Source organism: Neovison vison, chromosome 1 (assembly GCF_020171115.1).
Source record: "Neovison vison isolate M4711 chromosome 1, ASM_NN_V1, whole genome shotgun sequence".
NCBI classification, from domain to species: domain Eukaryota; kingdom Metazoa; phylum Chordata; class Mammalia; order Carnivora; family Mustelidae; genus Neogale; species Neogale vison.
This window is the reverse complement of record NC_058091.1, coordinates 97,959,029-97,975,056: the sequence shown is the minus strand read 5'-3', so window position 1 is coordinate 97,975,056 and position 16,028 is coordinate 97,959,029. Positions and strand designations below refer to the sequence as shown.

The window sequence follows — 16,028 nt, the reverse complement described above, 5'->3', positions numbered from 1 at the left end:
ACCTGGCGATGGGAAAACGAATTGTACCTCTTGGTGGCAAGCAATTTCTCTCCCGCAAGGAAAAGGAAGGAAATAAAGAAGAAAGGGAAAGAAGGGAGGAAGGAAAACTTAGAAGTCAGGATCAAATATTTTTTCTAGGAAGTACCCTGCTTAAGGAGGTAATTCTGAGTGACGCTGACGGCCGACCCTGCTTTACGTGGAGCACAGTGGGTACGACCAGCATTCAGACTCAGCCTTTCTGACCCTCGCTCAGTACTTTTTCTAGTATACTGGTGTTTTGGCTTGCTTAAATCCAAACTTATGTATATACCCTTGTAAACCAGTTCTTCTTCCTTCCATTTACGGAAAAAACTTGGGCTTATTGAAGGCTCTGTGGTTCCTAAACTTTAGATATTTGAATACCAGCTTTACCCCTTGCCACCTGCTATGCCTCCTGTTCTATTATTTACCTAAGATTTTTCTTAAATCAATTCCCATGGCATCTTATTTTTAAAACCTAACTTCTTTGTAAGCAATACTATCCATAAATTATGGGTTTAATGACCTAGCTGCTTTTTCTAAAATACATTAGTATCCATTGCTATAAAAATAAAACATTAATGGCACTAAAATCATCACCTCCCAATGTATATGTTGGGAATAAAACGTGGTCTGCAAGGTTTTGGTGTAGTTGATGAAAAGTAAGAAGTGTGAGCTCAGGGATCTCTTTCTTTTTTTAATCTGGATCTCTTTCCTCACTTGCTAAGAACACCTGCCCTTGAGAACAAACTACATTCTCTTTGTTTGTTTTTTTTGTCTTCCTTTCTGATTTCTCCCCCTTCAGTTTTCCCTCCCTTGCCCTGTGGTTCTCTGTACTATTTCTTGTGTTCTACATATGAATGAAACTATATGATAATTGTCTCTCTCTGCCTGACTTATTTCACTTAGCATAATGCTCTCCAGTTCCACCTGTGTCAGTGGTCGGTATTCATCCTTTCTGATGGCTGCGTAATATTCCATTAACAAACCACATTCTTTTTTTTTTTTTTTAATTGACATATAATGTATTATTAGCCCCAGGGGTACAGGTCTGTGAATCGCCAGGTTTACACACTTCACAGCACTTACCATAGCACATACCCTCCCCAATGTCCATAACCCCACCTCCCTCTCCCAAAACCCCCTCCCCCCAGCAACCCTCAGTTTGTTTTATGAGATTAAGAGTCTCTTATAGAACAAACCACATTTTGAAAAAGTTGTAAAATTCCTCAATTTGGGGCTTTTTGAATGTGCCTCCTGGACAAACAACTGGAATGCTTGTTCCCTGGCCGCTCCCTTGGAAGTTCTGGTTCTGTCAATCTGCAAAGATGCCCCACTTTTCACAGGAAGTGCAAGTGGGGCCAACATCCCTGAGTCAGAATAACCCTCATTACTGTTTTCTGAGTTCATTAAGAAGGTTTAATTGAACTCTCAGGACTGAAGTTAATGTAGGTATATTTGTCAGTGCCTTGAATGAATTCATAATTCTTATACCTCAAAAAATAATTTATACCCTTCCATGAATGAATATTCGTGCTGATACTGGAAGACTAAAAGGCGATCACAGGATTTTCATGTCATGCTTCTGTGAAGGACTTTGAGAGGTCCTGTGCTACGAGGGCCAAGCTGGCTCTGTGGCTGCCCCTGCGAAGCTGGAATCAGACAGAAGCAGGGTCCTGTGCATCAAGCATTAGCTGCCCAGGGACTGGCTGACAGGTAATTCTCAATGGCCATGTGAAAAAGGCTGATTTCTGGGGAGTGAGATCAAGTTCACTGAACAGGGAGGGAGAAACAGAGCAGGAGTGTATAGGTGTGTGAGACAGATCTGAGAGAAGCAGTAGACATAGAAGATAGGGCAAGCTAAGCTGCAATGCAGAGAGAAGGGACCAAAGCCAATAGCTGGCTCATGAAGACAGAGTAGGAACCTGGGTCCAAGGCAGACAGAGATCGAGGGAGAAGGTGTGTGGCAGGGAGAGAGTGGGAGAAATCTGCAGACACAGATTGCAGTTGCTGTTTCCAATTCTTTCCATATCTAGCCAATGGCTGACTCACACTGTGTAAATGTGAATTGAATGAGAGGTCCTGATATGTGCTAAACCTCAGTGGTGAAGTGCAAATGGGAATATAGGTGAAGAACGAAATAGGAAAGGAGTTGAGATGCTACCTGTTTTTTTTTTTCTTTTTATATAGAAAGGTACTTAATTCTTCATTCAAAACTGCAAGAGAGAATGGGACCTACTCAAGGGGAGGATTAATTTTTCTCTTCCCTACTGCCCTAGTGAGGATCAAACTGGCTAGGTACAATACAAATTTCTGGAAAACACTGGTATCATATTTGACTGAGTAACTCTTTTTCCTCCTTGGCACATTTCTTGCTTTTTCCTAGCTCTCTGTGTTTATAGCAACCTTACGTCATATAACAGCCATCAGAATAATTGGACTGTAATTTACCCAAAAGCTTCTTTTCTTTTTGAGGACCAACCAGATATTCTCACAACCTGGGAAGGATCAACTGCAGTGAGGCTCCATTTATAAACAAAGTAGATTAACCACTCTCCTATTACAAACACACACTCAAAAATCATAAGCACTGAGAAGACATATGTATAATATCACAGCTCATGTAAGGCTTTTAAACTCTTCCTAAGTCAATATCTTTATGTTCAAACGATTTTCATCCCTCTTTGTGTTTGTCCAAATGGGAACTGACGCTTAACATTTACACTGTCTTTTATAGAGTCAAAGCACTTAGCAAACTTTAGCAGATCTGGTTAAGTTGCTTCCAACTCTGAATATTGTGGCCCATCAAGATTAGGTACAGCTGTCAAAAAGGGTAAAAAGAGTAGAAGCGTATTTCTTGGGTTTTGTTGACTGGCTGCTACAATAAAGAGCATGCCGTAATAACGGTGTAGGTAATGACTAGCATTTCTGTGCCAAGCACTGTGCTAAGCGTGTTAGAGGGATTATCTCATCTTTTCTTCCCAATCATGCTATGAGGTAGACAGGACAACTATTTCCATTTCTCACAGGAAGGAGGTGGGTTTCAGAAATGATGAAGAACTTGTTGGTTGCCCACATCAAGGAACTGGAAGACTGAGGATTCAAACCCAGGCTGTTGGATACTAGACCTTGCTTAACATTAACTGACTTCATTCAGCACCTGCACTCTTCCCCCTGATTCTCCACGGCTCCTGTCTGAGGGTGTGGAAATGGTGTGTGGGAAGAACAGCCCTCTGACCCGCCCTCACATCTCAGAACCAGCCTGCAGAGGGCCATGTACAAGTGGTGCTGAAGGAAAGAGACTCTTTCAGTCTTTCCTGCCTTTGGTAACTTTTCTCCATTTCTCTGGATACCAAAACTACCCCTTTTCTCAGATTGAATGGTATTCTCACACTTGCTTTAATAAAAGGAACAGTAGCTTTCAATATATGTTTTGGGGAAGATGCTCTCCAGGAGGTGGGAGATATCTGTGCGTGTGTAGAGGCTGAACAAGATCAGTGGCCATGCGGTTCGGAAGCCATCGGTGTAGAGTTACAGATGTGACAGCACCTTGATGAGGAGGCCTTGGCTGACCAAGAACAGGGCCTGGGTGAAGTGACTTCCTCAATGGAAGGGAAAGAGGAACAGTCTGTTGTGGGGGTTGGATGTGGTGGGGTTAGCCTTTTCAGTCTCTGGGTTAATCATCACCATGACAGCTATAATGCACGAGGCATTATAAACTGACTACAATGGTTTTGAAAAAGACTTCGTCACATGTGACTTTATGTTTTAACTCTCTTTAGTCCAGGGGCTCTGTCTTAAGGAAGAGGGCACAGATGTAGTTAAGTCTACCATTACTTGGAAGCTGCTCTTAATAAGGATGATTTATATAAAATCTTTAAATGAACGAATAACCCTTTCCAAATGATTCATGGATTGTTTTTTCTAATTTACCTTCTTTAGAGTTTGATTCTATTACAATATTTATTCCTGTCTCATATGGAAGAGGGCTCCATTGCTAGCCTTTTGCATGCTTTTAGATGTCATCTTTTCTTTTCAGTTGAGACCATTTTATTATTTTTTCTTTTGGTTCCATTAAAAGGGTTATTTCTTGCCTGTATTTGCTCAATTGGTTGAAATTATCAGTCAAGTACTGGTATTCTGAATAGAGCCCTATAAATTTAGGATTTCTAGATTAGTTCATGTATAGTAAGTGTCTACATGTCTAGCAAGGTCCTGTGTCCTTAAGGTATATGAGAAAAGTTCTTCCCTCCAAGATTTAGGGACAGAGCTCATGACTGATGCAATCTGAAATTTACCACATTTGGTGCTTGATAAATATTTGCTAAGTTGAGAGCAAGCTTGGGATAAATATCACCAATATCAGTATGAGCATAAACAGGTAAATTAGACATCATAGAAAAAAACAGAGATGAAATTCTGGGCTTCTGGCATTATATTTATTTATTTACTTGAGCTGGAAAAGTAGATAAAATATGCAACAGGATAGAGAAACAATATAATGAAGCCTCAGAAGTCATGATAAAGTAGAACACAGAGAGAATATGTTGATCATTGAACCTGGTCTCAAAATATGCACAGTGTAAGGGAAAGCCACTTTTTATAATGGGAAAAGATTATATGAGAGTAATTATCAAAATAAAAATAGAGGAATAGGGAGTTCTCATCATGGATCCCTTTGGAGATGATGATGATATGTAATAATATTGTAATTATTTTATAATATTTATTTTATTTTATTTTTTTTAATTTTATAATATTTAGAAGCTTATCCTTTGTAATTAGAAAAAAATGATCCTTGTCTCCTCCATCTTGTGATGGAGGAAAAGGTTTAAGTTCCATGGAAAGGCAAATGGAGAACATGAGTTTGACAAGTCCTTAAGGCTACAGCATTGGGCCCTCCAGTGGTGAGAGGTGTTGGCTCACATGACATCTGATAAGGCAGAAAGGTAATTAGCCAATAAGAGACAAGGTGTTACTGAAAAGTGGAGTTGGCGCACCTGATTACTAATTAATCAGCCGTGAGATCACCTTGTAGATGCGTTCACTATTTAATGATAGCAGCCTCTCTAGGTAAAGGAGCATATGTTCCCAGCTTAATCTACTGGTTTATACTGACATCAAATTGTCATTATCAGAAAGAATCAGGCCTTTTGATTATTTCCACTAATTTATTGAACACTTAAAATTAATGAACCCCAGGCCTTTTAAATGTGCTCAGTTGGTTTGGAAGATGGAGGAGAAAGCAGGGGCGGGGGGGGGGGGGTTGATGGAAGAAAGCCTTCATTAAAAGGACAATTTGTTTGGATAAAGGTAAAGCAAATACATTTCATGGGTGATCTGAACTCTATTGAAAAACACATGAATTCTAAAAGCTAAGCCTTCAAAATGATGGAGAGGAAATAGGATAAGAGGTGTGCTCTGCTGACCAGTATTGGCCTCCAAAGAACATATGGCTAAAGGGTTCCCCCCCTAATTATTTATGTGCCAATTCTCTTGGAGCCCTCACTGCAATTAAGTTTAATCAAATAAAAGCCATCAAAATTAAATGTTGGAAATCAATTGTTAGACTAACTAACAAGAACTTCATTTTTTTTTTATTTTGAAAATTTAGTTAGGTTGGGGGGAATTTAGCATAAAGCTATCTTTATCACATATAATTATCTTCTGTATTAAGATGCTCTTTGCATCCCATCTAAGTTGTGGCTTTTTGTATTCAGTTTCAGGTGAAGGCCACATTCAAGTGACTCTCCAGGTGAAGGAAGGTGTGCCTCCAACTATTTCAGGTGCGTATTAACCCACCCACCGAATAGAAGTGCCTGGTATAGCAGAATTCCCTCCAATAATAGTTCTATACATTGCTTCCATCAAATTGTTTATAAGCAGGTAGGCAACAGCCCTAATGCTATCATGCCTAACAGCTCCCTATTGTGTCACCCTATAGCTGAACTATGTGTCTGCATTTCAAAGAAAGATATAAGAAGGGTGCATTTCAAAACATTGGGAAGTACGAATTAAAACATGTAAATAAGCACATTTCATAAATTATGGACCATATGTGCACACAGAAGTCCAGATCTACACATGGGCCATTAGGCCTCTACCAAATGGAAAGAAAAATTCAGGGTCTCTCAAAACTTTAATTGTTCCCAGTAATTTCAGGACATCAGGGTAAACAAACCCTTCCCAAAAGTCAGATGGCTCTGTGAAATCTCTCTAACTCATAAAAGTCAAATTCTCCATGACTAAAAGACTCCTAGGCACCTCCTAATGCATTTCATGGTTTGTTTTTGTTTATCCTGAGCCAATTTAACTATGCATTGGCATCAGGGAAAAATCTTTCCAAAGGCTAAGTTTTCCTTTGATTTCCAGTGGCATTTTTGTGTTATGTCAGAGCAGAGCCCATGTTAATCAGAAGATGATCTAACTGCTCCATTTAAATTAATACGTAAATGAAGTAAAGGTGCTAGACTAAAGCTAGAAACTGGATGTACTGATGGCTACTACTCCATGCTTACTGCGCCGGGAAGAACATGCTTCTTTGTTTTCAGAACTGTTTCTGGGCTACCATACATTTTGTTCTTTATGTCCCCTGTCCTTTATCTCTCCTTTCTTTCAGATGGCTCATGATGCATTATTTATTGAGGGTCTCTCGTGCAAGATGCAAGAGGATACAATGAGTAATGATGTTTGACTCCATGGGGCCTTATGGTCACATGGGGATGTTGATTAAATGACTAACTAAATAATCAATGAATAGATCTCTTTTAAAATAACTGCTCCCAAGAAAAGTATCTTGCAGTTCTCTCTTCTCTCACAGTTCTGTGTTCAAATGTCCAGTTGGTTGGGTCAGTTGCCATTTGTAGAGGACTTATCGGTTAGGGGTAGTTCTCATGCCAGTTCCCCTCACAGGATACTGCATTATTTATGGGTGGCCAGTCCTCATTCAGTGAGCTGTATAGTCAAGGTGCCATGCCACTCAGGACCTAGTAGAATGAATTTTGCATTAAGGACTCCCTGGAAGGAGACTGTGTGTGGCCAGCCTCCCGGGCTTGTTAGCAGGTGTCAGTTTAACTGGAAGATGTTTCATTTGGCCTATCAATTACAACATGCTAAATAAACAAAAAAGTCATGGAGTTATAGAATATTAATAAGGGAAAGATCCTGACAGGCTATTCTATCCAATTGCCTCATTTTACAAATAAGGAAACGGAAGCCTAGAGATTATATAGTTTTCTTAGTCACACCTAGTCAGTGGTTGAACTTGGATGAGAGCTCAGGTTACCCAACTCAGCCTGGTGTTCATTCTGCTATACCATATAAACTCTAAGATGTTCAAAGTACCTTTTGGGGCACATATTAATTTATGCCTTAGAGTCAAATTAATTGTATATATTGAGTTTTCCTAGCTGATAAAATTTGCAACAGAAAACAATCCTAAACACAGAGATACAGAATTCATACATTACCATTCATCAGAAAGATATTTCAAATACTAATATACTTTTGAGACATTCCTTGATTCCCATGGGGAACATATGTGCTGATGTCAAAATTAAAATGGGAGTGTGTATTTTCCTTAATAAAAGCTCTATGAAAAACAGAAATATTATTACAGTATCAAAAGTTCTTTGGCGGGGGTACTTGGGTGGCTCAGTGGGTTAAGCCTCTGCCTTCGGCTCAGGTCATGACCTCAGGGTCCTGGGATCGAGCCCCACATCGGGCTCTCAGCTCAGGGAGCCCGCTTCCCCTCCTCTCTCTGCCTGCCTCTGTCTACTTGTGATCTCTCTGTGTCAAATAAATAAATAAAATCTTTTAAAAAAATTCTTTGGCAAAACAACAATGGAATGATTAATGGAGTTCTAGCTATATGTTAACCCACTCAGAGATTCAGTATCAGTGTGTAATGCAGATGAGACATTTTGGGTTAGGGTGTTCTGTTGCAGACAGTCTCCTAGTTGAGTCAATTGTAGGTTTATTCTGCGTGTACAAGATGGTGCTGCACACTGTGTGCAATTTCTATTGTACACAGGAAACTTCAGAACCAGCAGAAATTAGGGTATATATGGTCCAGTGTTGAGGAGAAGCAGAGGAAGTGGTGGTGATGTAGGTTGTTGGATGGATGTTCAGTGGGTTTGTGGTGAGGATTTATGCTAATCTGAGTCAAGAGGATATCCAGGTTTCTTAACACCCCAGTGCAGGTGGTTCATGTTCTTCCAACAGTGTGTTTGTCCTGGTTTCCTCTCAATGTGCGTAAGGCTTTATAAAAAACGACAGAGGGGAAAATGGGCAAGGCAACCCACTTTTGGGGAAGATAAAAATATTTCTGAAGAGCCTTTCCCTCGTCAATGTTGTCTTTTTAGGGGGAGCTATGGAAATATGGCACATAGTCATATGGGGCTATGATGCTCAGATAATCTCTTCTTAAATTTGCCATCCTTTCCCCATAGAGCTAAGTTTATTTCTTTTCCTCAGGTTTCTGAGCATCTGTCAGCCCTTCTTCTTTTTGAAGTCAACTCAGCCTTTTTAGCATCTTCTGAACTTTGTCCCATCAATAAATGATTCGGTCTTGTGTCACTGATCTCTCCTTTACTAGTTCCTTCTGGTCAGTGCCTCTCATTTAGAACAAACCAAAACAAAATTCATGAATTCTGAGTCTTCCTCTAGTTGATATCTCTGCTGCAAGCTTCTCAAAAGACTAGTCTCTTGACGCAGAGTCATAAAAAGCTGGGTGGATGAAGGATCAAGGTGGAGAGGACAATATTTGGCTCAGATATCAAGTTGGAGGCCACCTTGAATCATAGCTGTTGCTGAGTGACAGATCTGTAGAGGACAGCAAGGTGAGGCTTCCTCACAAATGTTGGTCCTGACCAAAATATGTAGAATCCCATTTCAAGGTAAGACTCATTTATCTAAAGACTGGGAAGACAGATCAAAGCCTGTATGTCTCAAATCCCTAAGGCTGTTCATTTCTCAGCGAGATTTTGGGATGGTCAGACCCAGTGTCTTCCCTTCCTCTATCCTTCCTTCCCTGCATTCCTCAATCCACTGTAATCACACTGGTTTTCATCTCAACCTTTCCACTGGTGCCACTCTCATCTAGATCATCTGTGCTCTGGTTCCTGAATTCAATAGTCACTCCTTATTCACTCTCTTATCAGAACTTCACTATTAACAAGATCATGTCTGCCCTCTGGACATGCTCTATTTTGTAGGCTTCTAAGACATTCCTCTCTCCTGGTTCTTGTACATCTCTGCTTCTTCTTTAAACCTTGTAGGCTTCTTATTCTCTCCCTACTTTTCTATATTAGTGATAGCCATACAGAAGCTGGATATTAATTATAGAAATCTGGTAACTTTGCAAGAGACTGAAACATGTTTTCTTCTCTATTAAGTGTTCTTATTTTAAGGCAGAATGTATAGAATGATGAAATTCCTTCATAAAAACTTAGAATAGTCATTTTAAGATTTGGTTTGTTCAGTTAAAGATAGTTTCAGCCCCCTTATAAATAAGGGTGAAGATGAAAAAGTGAAGAATTTGTTTCCAACATCTGTGATATAAAGAGGCTTTTAAGCCTGGTATATGGATTTGAAGAGCCTGATCATTGCCCTTTTGAAATATCACTGGAAATAAAGCATCAGAATATCTCTTTCTCGTGTTTGTGGTGCTATTTAGTGGCCATTTCAACAAAGACCCTACCCCATTCCCACCTGAATATTTAGAGTATAGTGTTGGAAAGGAGGCAAAATTTGGAGGAAACTCGGTATTTTCATCTTGGTGTTTGTAAAATATAAAGCTCCTGAGTGAAACCTGTGCTAAGCCCATGCCCGATTCCCATGGTGTGGTGTCTATTTTGTGCTAATTAAATTGCCTAGGATTTCTACTTGACCATAATCTTCATAGTTTTCAGTTATCCCCAGGCTCTAATGAGACCATGATTATGAGGGAGTTAGGTTCCTGTAGACAAAGTAACTGGGTGCACCTCAAGGTTCTGACCTCAGACATTTTCTCTTTTCACATTGTCATCCTCTGGAGCTATCACGACCATCCTTAGAGTCTCAAATATTACCGCAAAACCCATCTCTTTGACTCAGAGCTCTCTCCCATTCCTCAGATTCATATCTAATGCCTCCTTGCTGTGTATATCCACCTGGAGGTCTTTTCAAAGATACCTCAAATCCTTTATGGCCCAAACTGAATTCATTGATGTCTATCTTAATGGACATCTCTGCCCATTACCACGGATGTGCTGGAAACCCAGGGGTCATCTTTGGCTCTTCCATCTTTGTTACCCATCAAATCTGGTTCTCTGATTATTTCTCCATTCTCATCACATGCCTCCTTCCAGCTCTGTGGCTCAGCAACAAACTGCTTAGAGACTCACCACTTAATCTCTTATTTCTTGCCATTACTAATGATCATCTTTCTGTCTGGAGTATAAACCCTCACCACAGTCCCCTTTACTTTTATAGCTCCCAAGCCTTCAAAATGCAGCTCAGATGTTTCCTCTCCAGGAAGCCTCCCCTGGCAAGGTCTCACTTTCTCTTGTTGTTGCGTACCATTAAAACTCCCTTTAGAGTACTATCCTCCCAATATCCATTTATGAAACGTACATACCATTATTAGCTCCTTTCATCATTTTGCTCCTTTCTCTATCCTTACTTTTTAGGAGATTTTTGTAGGGAAGGCACTCATTGTTTCTGCTTGTGAAATTAGTATAACAGATGGGATTTTGTCTCCACTCCCCAGTCATGTGAGATCCCACATCATTTGAGCTCTTGAAACTCAAAGAATGTTTGGAGTCATCTGTGAATCTTTTCATCCTCTTTTGAGAGACTCTCTCTGTCCTCTGTCTCTGTGCTAGAGATCAAACTCCAGAAAAGAACGTGCAAGGGGCAGTTCAACATGATGTTGTGTGTGTTGGATACTGTGCAGTTTCCACTAGAAATTATTAGATGTTATAATTCTTTTTTTTAAAGATTTTATTTATTTATTTATTTGACACAGAGAGAGAGAGAGACAGTGAGAGAGGGAACACAAGCAGGGGGAGTGGGAGAGGGAGAAGCAGGCTTCCTGCAGAGCAGGGAGCCCGATGCAGGGCTCAATCCCAGGACTCTGAGATCATGACCTGAGCCGAAGGCAGACGCCCAACGACTGAGCCACCCAGGTGCCCCTATGTTATAATTCATGATGAAGAGGCCAGTGGATTGGTTGAAAAGAAAATGCCATTTGATCATCAGTGACAGAATCAATAAAAACCAGGTAGAACTTATGAACTGTATGTAAATTACTGCAGTGAGAAGTGTCCAGATTATTATCTTGCCTTTGATAAGCATTAAGAGCTATGAGAAGATTGTACCTTTTGACTCAGTGATTCTATTGAGATTCTATTTTAAGAAGAAAACATTGTTACTTGAAGATTTGTGTAGTGATACAACTATAAGTTGATAAGTAATAACACTGCATTACTTATAACTTTAAAAGAGAGTGGAAAGATCCTAAATACCAAACATTAAGGATTGAGTAAATGATATACTTTTATATGATAGAATATTATGTAGCCATTAAAATTATGTTGACAAGGAGTTTTAACAACATTAGGAAATGCATATTAAAATGGCTAAGCTAAGTAGAAAAAGAAGTGAATATAAAATTGCATATATGTTGTAACTCAATTATATAAAAATGCTGAGAAATTCTGGAAAGAAATGCAAATAAAAGGTTAATGGCAGTTATCTCTAGGTTGAGATTATAGACTATTATTGTTATTATTTTTCTTTCTATATTTGTACTTTTCAAATGTTTCATGGTAAACATATGCCATATTTACATCAAGCAAAGCACAAATGTTTAATAACAAAAGTAGAACATGTTTTCCCTAGAAGTGGAGGTAATCAAAGAATTGAATAATTGTTTGCTTTACACTGATAAAATGATTTTTAAGTTATAAAATATCAAAAGACAGCTATCTTGGGAGGTAAAAATATCATCAATATCCTAAAATGAGGATACAATTTGCAAATTATTATAGTGAACCAGATTTTCATAGTTACTTTGCTGTTTTCCTTTTTGTTTTGTAGCTTCTACCTCTGCACCTGAGTCAGCTTTTAAATGGTCCCTTCCTGAAGCATGGACAGGGATTGAAGAAGGTTGGGGAGGACACAACCATACCATTCCAGGTCCTGGAGATGATGTCCTGATTTTACCCAGTGAGTAAAACAGTATGCAAATGAAATAATCACAGACAGACTAAACCAGGACAATCCAGTTGGGGATTATTTGTCATTTAAATATATGGTACAAATAAAGAATGTGGGCAATCTTATTTGTAGGCACTCGCATCTACAACCTTCTTTTCTGAATTATAATAGGTGAAGAATTTCATAATCTTATGAAATCCAGAAAAAATTCGCTCCTCTAACCTTCATTAAAGGTGGACTAAGTAGTCACAATACCACAAGGAATTATGATAATTCACTAATGGGATATTTTTCTTATGTGGCAGAGAACAGATTTGCAGACAGTTTTAGTGTCCTTATGTTGGAAAGACGTAAGTGTTTGGAAAGAAGGTATTTGCAAATGCTTTCTTCTCTTTTGCCTTTTGTGACTCTTTTAAATACAGAACTTTTAAAGTTTAAGTATAGAATCTTTCAAATACAGAAAAAATGATGAATAAGTTCTTCTGTTGCCATGATTTTTCAAAGATGATGGAAAGGGAAATGGATGAATTAAACAGAAAAAGAAAAGTCTATGTACATACGTATGTATGTATGTATGTATGATCTGTTTGGCACTCTCTTCCCACATAGACACATATGGAGGAAGATGTTTCTTCAGATAAACAGAAACACATACCCATACTTAAAAAAAAAATTCTTCTTTCTTTTTTTAAAAGATTTTATTTTATTATTATTATTTTTAAGTAATAGCTTTTGCCAACATGGGGCTCAAACTCACCACCCTGAGATCAAGTCACCTGCTTCACCAACTGAGCCAGCAAGGTGCCCTTAAAATTCATTTCTTAAGAGAAAGTTCTTGAAACTCGCAGAAAATCTCCCTACCCTTAGAAGAAAATGTTTTTCAAAGAACAAATATATTCTCCTTAAAAGACCTAATTTCATTTATGGCTCAGTTTGAACTTCCTAAGGTAATATTGAATTTCAAAAAATACTGGAAAAAGGACTTTGGATCATCTGCAAAGGGCTAACAATGATAATATTGAACGTTCATTGACAGCTAACAACAGGGCAGGAATGATTCTCCACATGTTAAATAATTCAACCCTGAGAAGAACTTCTTTGTGATATAAGTGATATTATCATCCCTATTTTCCTTAGAGCTTTATTTATTTGTTTATTTGAATGCACACTTGAGCTGAGAGAAGGGGCAGAGGGAGGAGCAGGCCCCCCAGTGGGTGGGAAGTCTGAGATCCCAGGACCCTGAGACCATGACTGGATCCCAAGGCAGTTGCTGGGCCGCTGAGCCACCCAGGTGCCCCCATCATGCCTATTTTTACTGACCAGGAAACAGAGGCCTAGGACAGGTAAGTCACTTGTAGTTTGAAGTTGAGCCTCAGGAGTTTAACCCCGGCAGTCTGACTCGAAGGCCTTATTCTTAACCCATCAAATGCATTCCCTTTCTGAAAGGACGAAGAGGGAATGAAAAAGAGTAGTTGTGTTGCTTGTTTTATTTAGGATAAAAAAATGAAGGCAGGATGATTAAAACATGGTAAGCACCTCCGGGCATGGGGGTGTGCTGGTAGAGCTGTGCAGAGAGAGATGAAGGACAAGGAGGGGGTGGGCTGACCAGTAGGAACTTCAACTATTATTATCATCCAACTCCCCTATCATCCACCTCTTTCAATGGAGAATGTAACTTTTTGAATAAACAATCTCATGAGTCATTCCCATACGGAAGGGAAAAATCTGTTCTGTCTCAGCCATTTCTTTGATGAATGTAGCCAGCGGATTGGCCCTGGGCTATGGTTTTTCCCACTGAGCAAGCTGTTTCCCCCCACCCCATGCAGGAAGCAAGTGAAGCTTTTGAAGGTTGCCAAGCTTTTTGTATCCTTTGGGACCTTTACGCTGAGAGAGGAGTCCTCTTGGCTATCTTGCTGGGCACTGCAGTTGACTGTATCGTCCTGACTTTGGGGAGCCCCCAGCATTGTCTGTCATGCTTCCTTTGTGTGTGGTCATTCATAAGATGGGCCTGAATTCTTCATGAAGCTGCTCTTAAGTAGCACAGACTAGATAGATAAAATAGCACAGATCAGTGCTTTGGGGAAAAGTGGGGCGTGAGGGGAGAGGCCCAAGCACTGGCTGTGTAAAGTATCTTTCTTATTTCGAGAATCAGAGACATTAAGATTTTTTAACCATGCAGTTATTGTTCATTATTTCTGGTTTCCAAATGGAAAGATAAGTGAATGAAAACGGATGTGTAATATGTAATAGATGAAGTCCTTGTTGTTCTGTTGCCTTTTTCCCCTTCTAATTATGCTCTCTTTTAACTCCAAAAAGCGATCTTACAGTGGCCAACATTTTAATCTGTTGTTCTGTTCCGTTTGGGGTCTCACATAGAAGTTTTTCTGGCTTACTTTTCCTTTCAGGTTTTTGGAAAACCCTGATATCTTGACTTTTGATGGACTTTAGGTTAAATTCACCTTCTCTTTCTACTTGTGGTTGTATCCTCGACTTTTGTCTAGCTCTCCTGGTTTCACTCATTCTCAGTCTTCATTGAATCAAGTAAGTTTGTTCACCCATGTGTGGCCCAAAATAGACAAACAAATGCTGCTTGAGTGAAGTGTACAATCTCAGTGCTGCCACCCACAATTTAATATTAGAGTTAAATCTTTTGAGATTGATGGGTCTGATACAGCACAACTGTAAGACTGTGCAGGTCTGTGAAAAATAATGTCTTCTCCTTTGAGCAGACACCTATGAATTAAGATTTTTATGATGATGCTGTTGACGATGTTAGCAACAGATATAATTTGAGTGTTGGTGTGTGCCCTGCACTCTGCATGTTCTACATGGTTTTTCACAATTAATTCTCACAACCAGTTTATGAGTGAATCCTTCTGTTGTCCTCTGTTTCATAGTTGAGGAATCCGAGACACAGAAAGGTTAAGTAACTTGCCTAAGTTTCATCCAACTAGTGAATCAAGAGGCTGAGGCAAGAAATCAGTTTAATTCCAGAGCCCTTTTTATAGTGTTATTTAAAAGAAGAAAAACAAAACAAAACTAAACTAAACTCACTATCACCCCTGCCTGTTCTGATTCATCCAAATCAGATTACGTATTATACAGGATTTAAACTTCTCTGCTTATTGTTCACATTGTCTCCTTCACTTGGAATTAAAAAGGGAAAAAAATAACCCAGCTATTTATTGAGTACCTAGCATATGTGAGATCCTGGAAGAATTCAATCTTACCACATCCCCTTTAGGTACAGATACTTGAGGAAACTGGCAAAACTTCTCGAAGTGGTATCTGATGTAACAAGCCTTTAGTAAAAGCGTGTGCTTTACATCAGGCAGCAAATGTAGCTGTATTTCTTTCTTTCCAATTCCGTTTAGCCAACGTATACTGAACACTCAGTGTTTGAGGCACTGTACTAGGTGCTGCTGACGTGGGGCTCCAAAGGTAAGTCAGATACACCATGACCTAGAATAGCTAGGGATTTAGCTGAGTCAATAAAACACAGGATACATAATAATACAACAAACAACTGGAATCAGCAATAGAAGTGTTTTGAATCAAAATGTCTCTGGTGAATGGAAGAGAGATGGCCTCATGGCAGAAGAGGACCTTGAAAAATGGAATAGGGATCTGAGGGGCCGTTAAGAGACACAAAGACCTATTGGGAAGTTAGTGATGCTTCGGGAGATGAGGACAGGCTATTGACTAGGATAAACCTGGGTTCACATTTGTATTTTGACATTGACCAATTGTGTCAAGTTTTAAACTTCTCTGACCCTCATCTGTAAAATGAGGGCTGTAATTAATATGGA

General features: G+C 39.3%; 1 protein-coding gene across 12 annotated transcripts in view; it reads left to right on the top strand.

Moving 5' to 3' along the window:
• PKHD1 (PKHD1 ciliary IPT domain containing fibrocystin/polyductin) overlaps window positions 1-16,028 on the top strand; it is a 475,771-nt gene that overhangs the window by 238,790 nt on the left and 220,953 nt on the right. For all 12 annotated transcript variants that reach the window (XR_006385080.1, XM_044252662.1, XM_044252680.1 and 9 more), the window contains 2 exons: window positions 5,739-5,804; window positions 12,100-12,228. Coding sequence is in view for 11 of the 12 variants with exons in the window: in XM_044252662.1 (XP_044108597.1) it covers window positions 5,739-5,804; window positions 12,100-12,228 (195 nt within the window). In the remaining variant the exon portion in view is untranslated. The remainder of the gene's footprint in view (window positions 1-5,738; window positions 5,805-12,099; window positions 12,229-16,028) is intronic.